General features: G+C 49.4%; 1 protein-coding gene across 1 annotated transcript; it reads right to left on the reverse strand.

The window, feature by feature from the left end:
- Positions 1–539: 539 nt before the first annotated feature.
- On the reverse strand, positions 540–12,943 carry FAM217A (family with sequence similarity 217 member A). Its single transcript, XM_032462426.1, is given in 8 exon segments — positions 540–1,537; positions 1,539–2,343; positions 4,918–4,985; positions 5,798–5,811; positions 5,975–6,059; positions 7,802–7,889; positions 8,750–8,854; positions 12,814–12,943. Coding segments are annotated over 8 exon segments (1,641 nt in total). The 5' UTR covers positions 12,879–12,943; the 3' UTR covers positions 540–1,126.
- Positions 12,944–13,421: the final 478 nt, after the last annotated feature.

Here is a 13,421-nt window from a genome sequence, read left to right on the forward strand (position 1 = left end):
TGGGAAAACCCCATTAACCTAAGATTCGGGCTGCTCTGTGTACAGTGACCTCTTCCCATTTTCCTTCAACGGCCTAAGGCTACTAGATCCGAGGCAGGATGGTGGTTTCATGCCCAAACCCGTAGTTAGGCCCTCAAAGAACCGACCTTGCTTTACTGTGTCTGACCAAGGACCCCGGAAAGGGAAAGGCTCTAAGGGTTCATGGGGGGGCCCAAAGGACTCTGTGTGTCAGTTTAACAAAATAGCACTTCAGCTTTTCATGGCCAAGCAAACACCCAAAGGCTAGGTCAGAATAACAGACAAAGGAGATCTGTGGAGATGGGAAGGGAAATGAAAAAGGTACCAGTGGAAAAAACTGAAAAAAAAAAAAAAAAAAAAAAAAAAAAACCACTGAGAAAGACAAATACCGTATGCTATCACTTACATGTGGAATCTAAAAAATGACACAAAGGAACTTATTTACAAGACAGACACAGACTCACAGACATAGAAAACAAACTATGGTTACCAGGGTGCGAAAGGGAGGGGAGGAACAGAAGGAACAGACCGGGAGTGTGGGACTAGCAGATACACACTACGTGTGAAATAGAGAAGCAACAAGGATTCACAGTATGGCACAAGGAACTGTATTCAACATCTTGTAATACCCTATAATGGAAAATAATCTGAAATATATATGTATAACTGAGTCACTTGGCTGTATACCTGAAAACTAACACAGTATTGCAAATCAACTATACTTCAATTTAAAAAAAAAACACTGACTCTCATGCTGTATAATAGAGCAGAATAAAGGGGTGTTGTACCAGCAGTAAGTCGACGGCACCATTTATTGATGGAATTATACGGGAAAACAATCACAACAAAAGGACCATCTTGACTAGTTTTCTCAGTGAAACTACCTTTGAAACGTAACATGTGGGAGGCTGTCCAGGGGGTCGGCAGGGAAGCCCCCAGGTTTCCCTGTCGACATCTCAGCTGGGTCTCAAGTTCTACTCCCCGGCGCAGCCAGGAACCGCGTGGAGGGCATGGGTGTTTCTGGCCCGTAGCTCAGGGTGAGTGACCATGCTTCAGCCGGGATTCCTGGAGTAGACCTGCTCACATTGAGAAGCAGGGAAGAAAAGAGTTATTTCTGGTCGATGGGTGAGCACTTGTCCTTCTCTATCAACGAAGACGACAGACAGTTTAGCTTCTGAGCACAGAATGGTTTGTTCAACACCACGTTTTTTCGGTAAAGTTTCTTTTGGGTCCTTGGTACCTTAGCTCCTTCCCTCTCATTTTCGGGAAAAGACAGAGATATAGGTGCAACTGGTATAGGAGACTTTGGTGGCAGACATCGGGTTGGGACCATTTTAACCAGCAATTGAGCTGCCCGGGCAGGAGCAGGCTTGGCTGAGAGCTCTTGGCCTGGGTTTAAAGTGGCACTTCTGGGGTTCTTAGAGTCGTCATAAGTGGCCGTCACTTGCTTTGTGGTGGAGGAGCTTTTCAGAGATGGTCTAGAACCCCACCTGTACCTACCAGCACTGCTCCATCCAGTCCCACCTGGATGTGCTGCACTCAAGCTTACAAGAACCAGGATCGCTCTTGCTTTTTTCATGACTTTTATCTGCACAAGTTGTCTGAAGACTCAAAGAGTCAGAAAGCCTGGGCTGCCTCGTTTTGGGAACGGGTTTGGAAGAAGAGGGTCTTTCAGGGGCTCCGGGAGTGCAGCGCGGGGTCTGCAGTCTCGGCCTTTCTTTTTGAATTGTCACATGCTGCAGTCGTTCCATTTCCAGTAACAGAGTTATCAAAGGCTCCAGGGAGCTTTCTGGAAGCGCCGCTGTCATTGTCCAGTTTGCAGACCTGGAGAAGGCTAACCTGTGCAGGTCCAGGGCGCCGAAAGGCGGGGGCAGCAGGTCAGGATATGGGAACGCGGCGCTCGGCTCTTCGGTGAAAAAGTCATCAACACTTTCTATTGTTTCTGGCTTTAAGCTCAGGCCCATCTTTTTAAAATAGCTGAGTAAAGCTTCGTTTGCTCTCTCGTTTCCTGGCAAGTCGCTTTCATCTGTTGAACCTTCCTCCACACTGCTGCGTCCACACTTCAGATCCCAAGTCGGAGTGGTTAAAATGTCCCCACTGTTGTTTTCTACAGCTGAGCATAAATTCACCTGAGGCTCGTTTCTGTCTTTGCAAAAGTCTCCGTCGGCGTGTGGCCAGCAGAGACCTGCCGGCGCCCCCAGGCCAGGGCAGGCGCTCACCCGCTGGCCCACCAAGGCAGCTGCTCGGGAGTGGCTCTCGGCGAGCAGCATTGTGGGACTACTGGTCACGTGATAGCCCGTCTCCATCGAAGATCTTCTGAAATCCCTTAAAAAATGATGTATTTAATGAATGGTTGGTTGACTAGCATTAAAATGCTATTAAAATGATAATGAATAAGAAAGCCTTATCAAAGACTAGCTAACCTTTGGTTCCCAGTGGCCTGAGTGTGTCTCTGTAACAGAAACATGTTAACTTTCAAATATGCTCGAATTATATACAACTATAGACACTTTTTAAAGTATAGATTGGGGGAGAGGGTACAGCTCAGTGGTGGAGCACATCTTAGCGTGCACAAGGTCCTGGGTTCAATCCCCAGTACCTCCATTAAAAAAAAAAGTATATTTACTGTATATAAAATAGATGAACAGCAAGGTCCTACTGTAGAGTATATTCAATATCTTGCAATGGCCTATAATGAAAAAGAATAGGAAAAGGAATACATATATGTATTTATAACTGAATCACTCTGCTGTACACCAAAAATTAACACAACACTGTAAATCAACTATACTTCAATTAAAAAAGAAAGAAAAGAACAGAAAATTACAGTGTAGATTAAAATATTAGCTGGACATCTGTTTGTACATCACAGGAGACCAGATCACCGTGCCTGCAAATGGTTAGCTGTGGCTATGAATGGCCACTAGGTTGGAAGTGGCCAGGTGTTTCCATTTGCCTACAAAAATACTGTACGTGCAGTTATGATGTCTGAAAAGGAGGCTCTCAAACTGAAATTACAGTGAAGTGTGTACTGACTCAGAATTAGATCAGACGAAACTCGTAAAGAACATAGTTAGGTTACTTAATAAAGACTTCTACTTTTAAAAGCCACTGTGGTTTTAAAATTATTCTAATAAAAAAGGAAGTAAAACAATGTCTATCAAACAACTACTACCCCAGATCTAGTCCACAGTAATTGTCACCTGACGGTGCTTTTTTTTTTTTTTTTTTTGGAGTAATACTTCTAGGTGTTGTATTAAAAGGAAAACTGCAAAAAAAGCCTTAGAATACTGAGTTTACAGTTCTTTTAGCGCTTACTAGAGATGCTGACATTGAGGGGTTTGATGCATTAATCGACACATAGACATTCTCTACTTACTTTTAAAGCTCACTTACACTCGAGACAGCAAAGTAGCCTTGAAGAATTTTGAAAATTACTTTCATTTTGATACAAAACGGTAAAAACTTACTCATTTAGCTAAATGCTAGGTATACTGACTTGCCTCTGAAAAGCCACAGGAAAGTCACTTTACGTCTGCAGTGGATAACAGACACAAGCCACGCAGTCTGGGGAAAAGGGCGTGGATCCGCGCGTGAGGCGCAGGCCTGGACCCCTTGCCGCCAGCGAGCAACATGCGAACTCTCATCCACGCCCCCTCGGAGGGGCTCCGAGCAGCAAGCCCGTGACATGAACGTGCTCTGCAGGCTTCATCGGAGTGACAGCTACCACCACCTTGATTCTCTGAATTGCTGACGGCAGGCTGAGCTGAAGCCCCTCGTGAACGCTCCCCTGACACCCAGCTCCCAACTCGGCCGCAGCGTCAGCACCCCTGCCCCGCCCACCAAGCACGGGGTTCGGTTTAGTCCTCACGGCAGCGCAGGAGGCCGGCGGTTGCGTTCTCCGCCTTTTACGGACGGACGCGGAGACGGCGCGGCGGGTGAGGGCGGCGCTGGGAGGCAAACCCCGCGCGGGCGCGCGGCCGAGCCCTGCTCTGCGCTCCGCGCACGCCGCTGACTGCCGCGCACCCGGCTCGCCCCTCCCTCCGAGCTCTTTCTGGTAAAAGCCAGCCTCCCCCGCCCCCCAGCACCTCGTCCCTCAGGACGGCAGTCACAGCCCAGCATCCCTCGGTCGTAGTGTTAGGTGAGCTGCGTCCTGGGCCTCACAGAGGCAGGTCCTCCGACGGGGACTGCTAACTGAACCACCGATTGTCAAGGCCGGGGACAAAACAAAGGCGCAGAACTCGGGGCCACCGGGAAGTAACTCATTCCACGTAAGAGTGACTCACAGCAGTGTTCAACAGATGTTCGTTTCCAGAGAGCAGCAGCCCGCGTTTTCAGACATTCTAGCTGGTTCTCATGCACACAGTTTAAGAACCAAAAAGTAAGAATTCAAACCCAGGGATGGGGATCTGGGAAGCAACATCCCGTGGTGGCTGGAGCATGAACCAAGGCCTTACAGCCCGGTTCTGCCACTCAGTACTGGTCACCTGGCGCCACATCCTCGTCTGGGAAGTTGGGATGATGGCAACTGGACAGACCTTATAGGACGTCGGGGGTTAGAAGAACTAACACACGTAAGGAATTAACATCGTTCCTGGAGCACGGATTGTCACTTTCCTGTGACGGTTTCTTGTCACTCCCACAAGAAGTCCAAACTCTCTCCACCTGAACGCTGCAGGTAGGGGCACAGTCAACTCTGAGTCACCCCACACCGACCCCTCCCGGTGTCCGCGGCCACCTCCTATTTTAGGGTGCATTTCTGTCGTTTCCCACTATTCACACACAGTTCTGTTTTCTTCTGGATGTTTTTCGTCCTTGTATTTGAGATGACTAGTTAACTCACCTGCACTTAGGGTTATTTCACCAATTTCAGGGTTTACACAATATGTATGCTCTCACCTGTCCTCCGCGATGCTTCTTCCGTCAAGAGGAAAACTCCGTAACTGGAATACCCCTTGTTTACCGTTCTGGCAACAGAAAAATCGTGACAACATTTTAGGTAGTAACTGCATACATTTTTATTTTTTAAATAATACTTTAGAAGTATGATGTTAAATTCCCACCCGTGTTCTTTTGGGAGTATGCTCCTGACAAACTAAATTCTAGCATCAGCTACTCTGCTGGAATTTCCAAATGGTTCTACAAAGACTTTTACACACACTGCGTCTCTGGTCCCTACTCTTGTTCTAAGAATGTATAATTCTTGTTCTAAGCAAGCAATACACAGTAAAGTCCTATATAACAGTCCCTCGTTACATACAGATGCTCGTCTCCACTGACTTCAGCAGGATTTAGGACAGTCTGTTTACCAATACCAGCTAAACAGTGTTAACAGTGTTAATGACTCTTGAATATCACTGTCTTCATTATATTAACAGTTAACTATTTTATACTTCGATCAAAAAAAGTAAATGAAAGATTAATTTTTTCACCACTTCAAAACAAAATAGCAACTGTTTCAGTGGCTTCAAGGTATCTTAAGGTCTGAGACCACTTCCCTTTTGTCAATGACTAGAAATGACTAGAAAACATTACATACATTACAATATTAACTTCCATTTATAATATTGTTACTTGAAAAAAATAATATAATAAGATACGAATTTAATGACCAATTTGCAGCCTTGTAAAATAGTCAATAAAGGCTTCAACTTGTTTGAAGAACTCTATGGAAATAAAATTTAATGTTTAACTTTGAGGAAAGAAATTCTCTTTAAGGAACATACATATAATTTTAAAATGTTCTGTGAATTATTTAAAACCAAGCATTTATCCTTACCTTGTTAACTTTGCCTGAAAGAATGTGTATGAAAAAAATGACAATAGTTACACAAAACATGTTATATTATAAACAAGCCCCCTTTAATATGAGCAGTTGTTCATATTATAAATATGAATCTAAGTTTCCATATATTTATAAATACAAGTATCAACACACACATCTAGGATTTCTCACCACCTACGGCACTGTCCCTTCCAGGCAGGAGGTTTTTATTTTCAGGAACAGGCACTTCTGCATCCAAATTCCAGTGAGATAAGTTCTAAAACAATATTTGTTTTAGGATAAACTTAATGTAAGAGAAACCCGTGAAAGCTCAAGCACATAATTTTACATGTTCCTTGGGTAAAGCAGGACAAAAGACACAGGCCTGGGGACCGCCCTCCCTCCTGCAAGGCCCACCCAGCACGCCTGAGGAGCCGTCCTGCTCTCTTCACCCTGCTGTCAGCTTGCTAACACCACCCAGGCAGGCAGGGAGAGGCCCTCCCAATAACTGATGGTTTCGTTCTCATTTTGTTAAAAATAATGGCACACACGTTTTCAAAATTGACTTTAAACATATGATAAACTGTCCAGTTCAGCACATTCACCAAACTGCATGTATCTGAGTACCAGATCCGAAAGTCTGTAACGTCTTTCCACCAACAGAGTGGAATTCTCTGACCCTCACATCACACACAGCACTGACCAGCCCACCATCCTGGTCTCCAGATGCTGAGAAACACTCGGGAAATATTTTTTTAAAGGCGAAAAAAAGGACTGAGTAAACGTATAATCTCTATTGAGGATTTATGTTCCAGACATTGTGCTGAGGGCCATGGGGGGTGGTGCGAGGAGACAGCTGTTGTAACAGTTTATCCTCGAAAAGGGAAAGTGAAGAGGTGAGTAGTTTATTTTTTTAAAAAGTAACATTTGGGGGATGAACTCACTTTTTTTCTCTCAAGTGAGAAAATCCTTTGCAAACTACCCTCTAAGCAACATGCAAATGAAACGACAGGTGGTACCAGGTGCCACCCCCACACTGAGGAGGCTCAGGGAGAAGCAAGCCTGAAACAGGGTGCGGGCTCAACAGGCCCACGAGGAAGTCACCTCGACAGGAAGGCCGGCGGAGCGCCGCAAGGCGGCTGCAGATTGTCTTCCTCTGGAGGCTTTGGGAACATAAAGTTAATAAAATCCGCAAACTTTAGCCACCGCAATAGTTAGTATATGTTTGCCAGCTACACAAACGTCTCTGCTCTCTGAGACTGTGTGCATTGGATCTAGTCTCTGCATTCGAATCACCAGGGGAGCTCTTTTTTTTTTTAATTAAAAAAATTTTTAAGCTTTTTATTTTGGGGGGGTGGGTAATTAGGTTTTATTTATTTAATGGAGGTACTGGGAGTTGACCCCGGGACCTTGTGCGTGCCAGGCATGTGCTCTACCACTGAGCTATACCCACCCCACCCCCAAACTTATCTGTATTTTTAAAGCTTCCTTGATGGATTCTCAAGGTTCTCTCAGCTCTGTAATCAGGGTCCACTAAGGCACAAAATGACGCCTGTGAGAAATATCTTTACAGGGACACGACAGAGAAGCTGGTGAAAACCGTGCGGCTGAGATCCAAGAGTAGAACTAACGTAGCCAATTGGTCAGCTGGTAAGGAAGGCTGTCCCACCGAACCAGACAGGTCGCAAACTCCCCGGGGTGGACACTGGTTATACCTTTTGATACCCCGCGGGCCTCACCAATATTCTTCACAAAGCCTGTGTAAGAAGACTGAAAAGGTGAGCCCTGCCGCGTGGATCAAGGTGGCATCTTTAACGACACCCAATTGCAATTAGAAATGTTTCGAGGTGTACAGAGAAGCTGGGTGAGTTTTCCTTTGTTAAAAGAAATTAAAACTTTCCATTGGACAGCCCAAATCCCAGGCCAGTCCGCTCCCGGAGAGGAAGCAGCAGGGCCGTGGGCAGGGCGCCTCCGTGGGGCGAGGCTCCGACGCCGGACCGGTTCCCCGCGCGGCCATACCTCCCCGGAGCTGCGGGCCGCGCGCAGGCTGGTGCCGCTGCTGTCTCCGTTTCTTCTCCCCATCTTGCTCCTCTGCTTCCTGGCGGTGCTACACAGGAGTGGGACAGGCACACGGAGCGTAAGGCCCAGCGCCAATTTAAGAGAAAGCACAGCTCTGGCTCTCAGCCACAGGAGGTTAAGGAAAGGCTCAGAAAGCGGAAGAGAGGTGCCACGAGGGCGGGCGGGGTAACAAGGGGAAATTAACTAGAAACGAGGGGCACGCCAGACCGTAAAAAGCAAACTGGAAGATCGAAGTGACAGAAGATTACACAATTCAGGCCCAAGGCGAGAAAAGAGATACCGTCGGATAGGAGGATAAGACACAAATTAGAAAAAACACAGTGACTCATCTGGCACTTACTAAACTGCTTTTTACCATTTAGAACAGGTGCTCCGTTTGAAAGCAGGGTTAACCTCGCACACGGGCAGAGCAGACACCCCCCACATGCTGCAGGGGCACGGAGAGGCCCGCCACTCCCACCCCAAACTACCACGGCGTCTAAGCCCACTACCGCGAAGGCAGCGGTGTCGGAGAGCCGTGAGGACACGGGAGAGGCACCGCTGAAATGGATTCAGGCATTGATTAAGGCATGGCTACCTGGAAAAAACCACAAACTGAAGCCAGCGGTAATCAGTGTATTTGCTAGTCGTTTACAACTGTCTCCCGGAGGGAAAGGTGGGTCCTGAAGAGACAGGAAAGGCAGCTCAGCAAGTTTTGCATCTGAACCTATCGGGCCCCCACCTAGACGCCGGGCACCGGCTGGAAGAGGTGAGGCTGCGGTGCGGGAGGGCCGCCGGCGCCACCGGGTGTGCGGCCCGGCCTTTGTGACAGGGCCCTGGGAGAGCGGTCGGGCCGGGGAGCGGGGAGGTGGGTGTCTGGCAGGTGCGGGGGGGCCCGCCGCCTCTTACCGTTCGGCGCCGCTGGCCCCCGGCTGGTCCCCGGCGGCGTCTCCGCGGGCACTGCCACCCCGAGGTCCTGGCCGCTCCGCGCGCAGAGCCTCCGACTTGACCGGCCTGCAGCGGGAGGACAGAGGGCAGCGGGAGGCCGAACATCCTCGGGGGTCCCGGGCCCGGATCCAGACCCCGCCCCTTGACCCCCGGCCACGCCCCCGATCTTGACCGTGCGCTCGACACCGGACCTAGGCCACGCCTCCGGCCTCGAGCCCGACGGGGTCCCTGGTCCCGACCCCGCCCCCCGCCCCCACCTTGAGCCCGACCTCACCTAGCACCCAGGCCCCGACTCTGCCCCCAACCCAGATCCAGAGCCCCCCATCCCGACCCCTGAACCGCAGCCCCGCGCCCGATCCCCGACCCTCGGCCCTGGCCCTGGCCCTGTCCCCAGCCACCCGCCTCGACCCCGCCGTTGACTCCGCTCCCACCCCTCACCCGAACCCCGACCCCAGCCCCGACCTTAACCTCGGCCCCGTCCTCACCTCCGGCCTCGCGCCCGACTCCGTCCCCGGTCCCGACCACGGCCTGCATCCGAGACCTTGAGCCTTACCTTGCCCCGAATCCGAACCCGGACCCGGATCCAGATCCCCGACCCCGACCCCTAACCCCGCCCCCGACCTTGCCCCCGCCCCTACCTTGAGCCTGATCCCGCCCCGCCCCGAGCCCTGACTCCGCCCCCCCCGCTCGGACCTCGACTCGCGGCGCTCCGTGCGCCCCCTGCCCGGCCAGCCCGGCCGCAGCGCTGAGTGTGAAGTTTGTCCGCGCTTCTGACCTGCAGTGTCTACAGAACTGATTAAGTTCCGTAGAGGGAAGGTGTCCCCGCTGAGCGCAAGCCCACCTCCAGTCAGGTCCGGATTAGGCCAGATTAGGTTACCAAAGCAAACACGGACATTTGAGGAAGAAATGGGCCCCTCTGCCGGTGCTACCACTGCACCCTGTTGGTACAACACCCTGCTCTGGATTCAACCCCCACAATGTTCCATTAAGCATCTAAGTGCACTGGTTCTTAACATTTGGGGGAAAGGAGTCCTGCGCTCCTCGGAGTGTCTTCCCGGAAAACTGCGTGCACGCCAGATGCTGAACACATCTCAAGGTTCCTCAGGGGTCTGATCCCCGACTCCGCTTTCAAGAAGCCCTTAAGCAGTGCTCTTTGAAATTATAAATATTCAAAATAAAATAAATTATGTGGGAGATATACACACAGTAAAAATAAAGAAGCCCTCTGTGTGTCGCACAGCCGTCTTGCTTTCTTCCCTGCACGCCTCACCCTTGTGTTTGCGTCTCTGTCTGTCTCTTCACCCGACTGCAAACCCTGGTGAGGCCAGGGGCCTTTTGCTTTTCTAGTTCGTTTCTATCCCCATCCCTTTAGAACTGCTGGGCGCGGAGGGGCCCGGTGAATACAGGTGCATTAATATAGAAGGAACATAGGCCTCCTTGGAGGTCTCCCTCCCGGGCGCTGGCCTCCTCCAGACTGGTTTCTACACCGCGGGTCTAAAACCCACACCTAGTGGGAGGGTATACTCAGTGGTAGAGTGTGTGCTTAGCATGCACGAGGTCCTGGGTTCAGTCCCCAGTACCTCTATTAAATAAACAAACCTAATTACCCCACCACCAAAAAAAAAAAAAAAAAACCAAAAAAACATCCCAAAAACAAACCCCACACACACCTGCCCCCATGTCCCCCTAACGCCTGAAGTTCCACATTCTGTAGCCAGGTTGTAAGTGTCCATCTGCTCGTTACCTTTCCAGGGTGACTTCATGTCAAATACATCAGACCTTTTGCAATTTTCCTAAACACTCTTTCCCCTCCAGGACATATATCATTTTTATTTTCCCTATAATAGAGCCTCCTTTTTATCCCCTCCTTCCTTTTATCTGCCAAAGTTCTGTTCACATAGATCTAGCTCCTAAATCATCTTCCCTGACTCCTCAAAAAGAATAAAAGGCTACCTCCTCCAAGATCCCTATTTTGGGTTATATTTTAGTGATTTGTTTACACTTTCTTACTCACTGCTACATTATAGCTATTCATTCTCTTTTCCACACCTTGAAGGCAAGATGGGCCTTCTATCTGGCAGAGTACTTGGCATAGGGTAGCCACTCCATAAATGTTTGAGTCGAATTAATTGCTCTGAAAATTACATTTTCGAGACTATATGGTGTGGTTACTCTGCGCCAGGCCTGTGCTGAACACTTCAGACGACCCAGTCTGATACTCAACACCACAGTGAGGTCCTTACTACTATTTATTCCTATTTTATAAATGAGTAACCTGGGCCTTAAATAGATTAAGTGACTTTCCCCAACTTACAGTGACTTGAAAAATAGTGAATTGGGTAAACGTGGGGCCCACGTGTTCCCAGCTAACACTTCCTACAAATAACTCAAGGTGAGAAAGGTTTTTTTCTGTCCTCTGGCTGGGGGACCATCGCCTCCCCTTCCCCATCCACATCACGGTTGAACTGACAGTGTCACGTGTTTAACACTATCGTGCCAGCATAACCCCTGCACAGTGTTTACGGGGAGCACCCAGCCAGAGGGGTGAGGGGACACGGCTAGGAGAGAGGAGGACCAGATGTGAAACGCGGTGGACGTGGTGGATCCCGGGCACCGACGTGGAGAGCCAGACTGCAGTGAGAGGCTGGTTCGAGTCTGGTTTGGCTCTAGGCCAGCCTTCAGTCGAGTCACAGGTTGAACGGTAGGCTGTTTTCCACAGCAGCTCAGGCTGGTCCAGCCGCGTAAAGCCAATCCTCAGCCTTAAGAATGCTTCTTCTTTCTTGATCATCCCAAGGCCACTGAGGGGCTTCCATTTTGAGTGGTAGCCCAACTTGCCTGACCTTCAACCTGTACCTCTTTATTAATCCAATGAAGTAGAGCCAAGTAGACACTTTGTCTCGTGGCATTTAACTCGCTCTGATATCAGTTACAAAGGAGGTGGTCTGAGTGGGCGGAAGGGAAGGAGATCCTGGGGCCCACCACCTAGTGGGTAAGATGCCTTGCAGCCACCTCGGTTTCTCCTGCTGTGACAAAGGTGGCAGCACTGACCACTGACAGCTATTCTGGAAAGCACTTTGACAGACATTCCCTTTCATTGTCCACGTTTATGCACAGAAATGTCAGTAGCAACAGCACTCAGTTTCTAGTTATTCTGGAGAGAAAAGGTCCCTAGTTCAGCCTCCCTCTGTGAATACCTTTCACGGTTCACATTTCCTGAGTATTTGCCCCCTTGATTTTCCCCAGCCTATGGCCAAGTTCATGGCTGGTCGTGTTTTACCCTAGACTCTTGTTCAGCGTAACTAGGTAAATTATGTTTTCAGAAAGTCAGGACAATCTTTTCTAATTAATAATGTGCATTTTCTCAAACAATAGGATGCTGAGTCTGTGGGAAAGTTTTCAATTCAATTATGAGCAATTTGCATTTACTTTATTTAGATAACTGGTCTTTTTTCCCCTTTTCCAGTTTCTGCTTTGTCTTTCAGTCAGGATCAATTATATGAATGCCTGATCCGGGGCTCCAGTTCTATGAGTTTTTACTGTAAACCCCCTAACTCTCTTGTGTTTGTATAATTCTGCTGTAAGATATACACATGGAAATATTTTTACTTAGAAATTGTGTTTTTGTTTTAAAAATTAAACTTTAACACTTTTCTCCCTTATTTTAGCCTGTAAATTTGGGAGGCTACTGTATTTTTTGTTGCAAAAATACAAGAAATCTTGTCTAAAATCTACTTATTCCTACAATGAACGAGAGAGTGTTGTATGTGGCTATAGTTCCAAACGTACGGTAAACACACACAGCAGTAAATTCCGGTCTGCACGCGCGGCAGCGCGCACTTGTGACTGGGTTCTCAACAGACCTGCACCTTTATTTAGACTTTTCTGCAAGACGTGGTTTCTGCAGTTCGAGCTGCTTTATACGTCTTCCTGCGCTGCAGATCCCTAGCGCCCGCAGCTGCATTCTCTCAGCCTTACCTCACGCGCACACTCTGAATTTCGGTTGGGGTTTCGGGGTCAGAACTTACTTTCCAGCGCCGGGAGAGCTGCAGCTGGAGTCCTCTTTCGGGAGGGTGGGCCCTTCCCACCGCATCTGCCTGGAACGGAACACTCTCTTGAGAACGCTTTCTTTAAGGAACTTGGAGATGACCTTTTCTCTTCGGATGTTGCTGAACACTTTGCCTCTGGAAGCCAGCTGAGCCTGCCACGTCCGCCCGCCGTGGCGGAGGGGCAGGGGGAGGAGTTCCGGAGACGCGACGGCCCTCTTCGGAACGAAAAGAGGAATTGCCGTTTACCTAGAAGTCACGGGTGAGAGATCAGCCCGCCTAGAAGACGGCCGAGAGCCTGCAGCGGCCGCGCTGTGGGGTCGGCTTGGTCGGCGGCACGGGGCGCCTCCGGCGAGCGGCGGGTCCTGCAGGGCAGCGCGGCATCACAGGAAGGGGGCAGGGCCGGCGAGGAGGGTTCCCGGGGGTCTCCCCGTGGGAGAAAATACCGTTCTATGACAAACGCGGGTCTGAAAGGTAAATCTATCGGTCCCTGAAGAATAGAATTGTAAACAAGAGGCACAGGACACAAGGTGTACAGCGGGAGGATTTGTCCCACCAAAGACCGTTAGCAGCGCAGGGGAGACCCGGGT

The sequence above is a fragment of the Camelus ferus genome, chromosome 20 (genome assembly GCF_009834535.1).
Source record: "Camelus ferus isolate YT-003-E chromosome 20, BCGSAC_Cfer_1.0, whole genome shotgun sequence".
NCBI lineage: Eukaryota > Metazoa > Chordata > Mammalia > Artiodactyla > Camelidae > Camelus > Camelus ferus.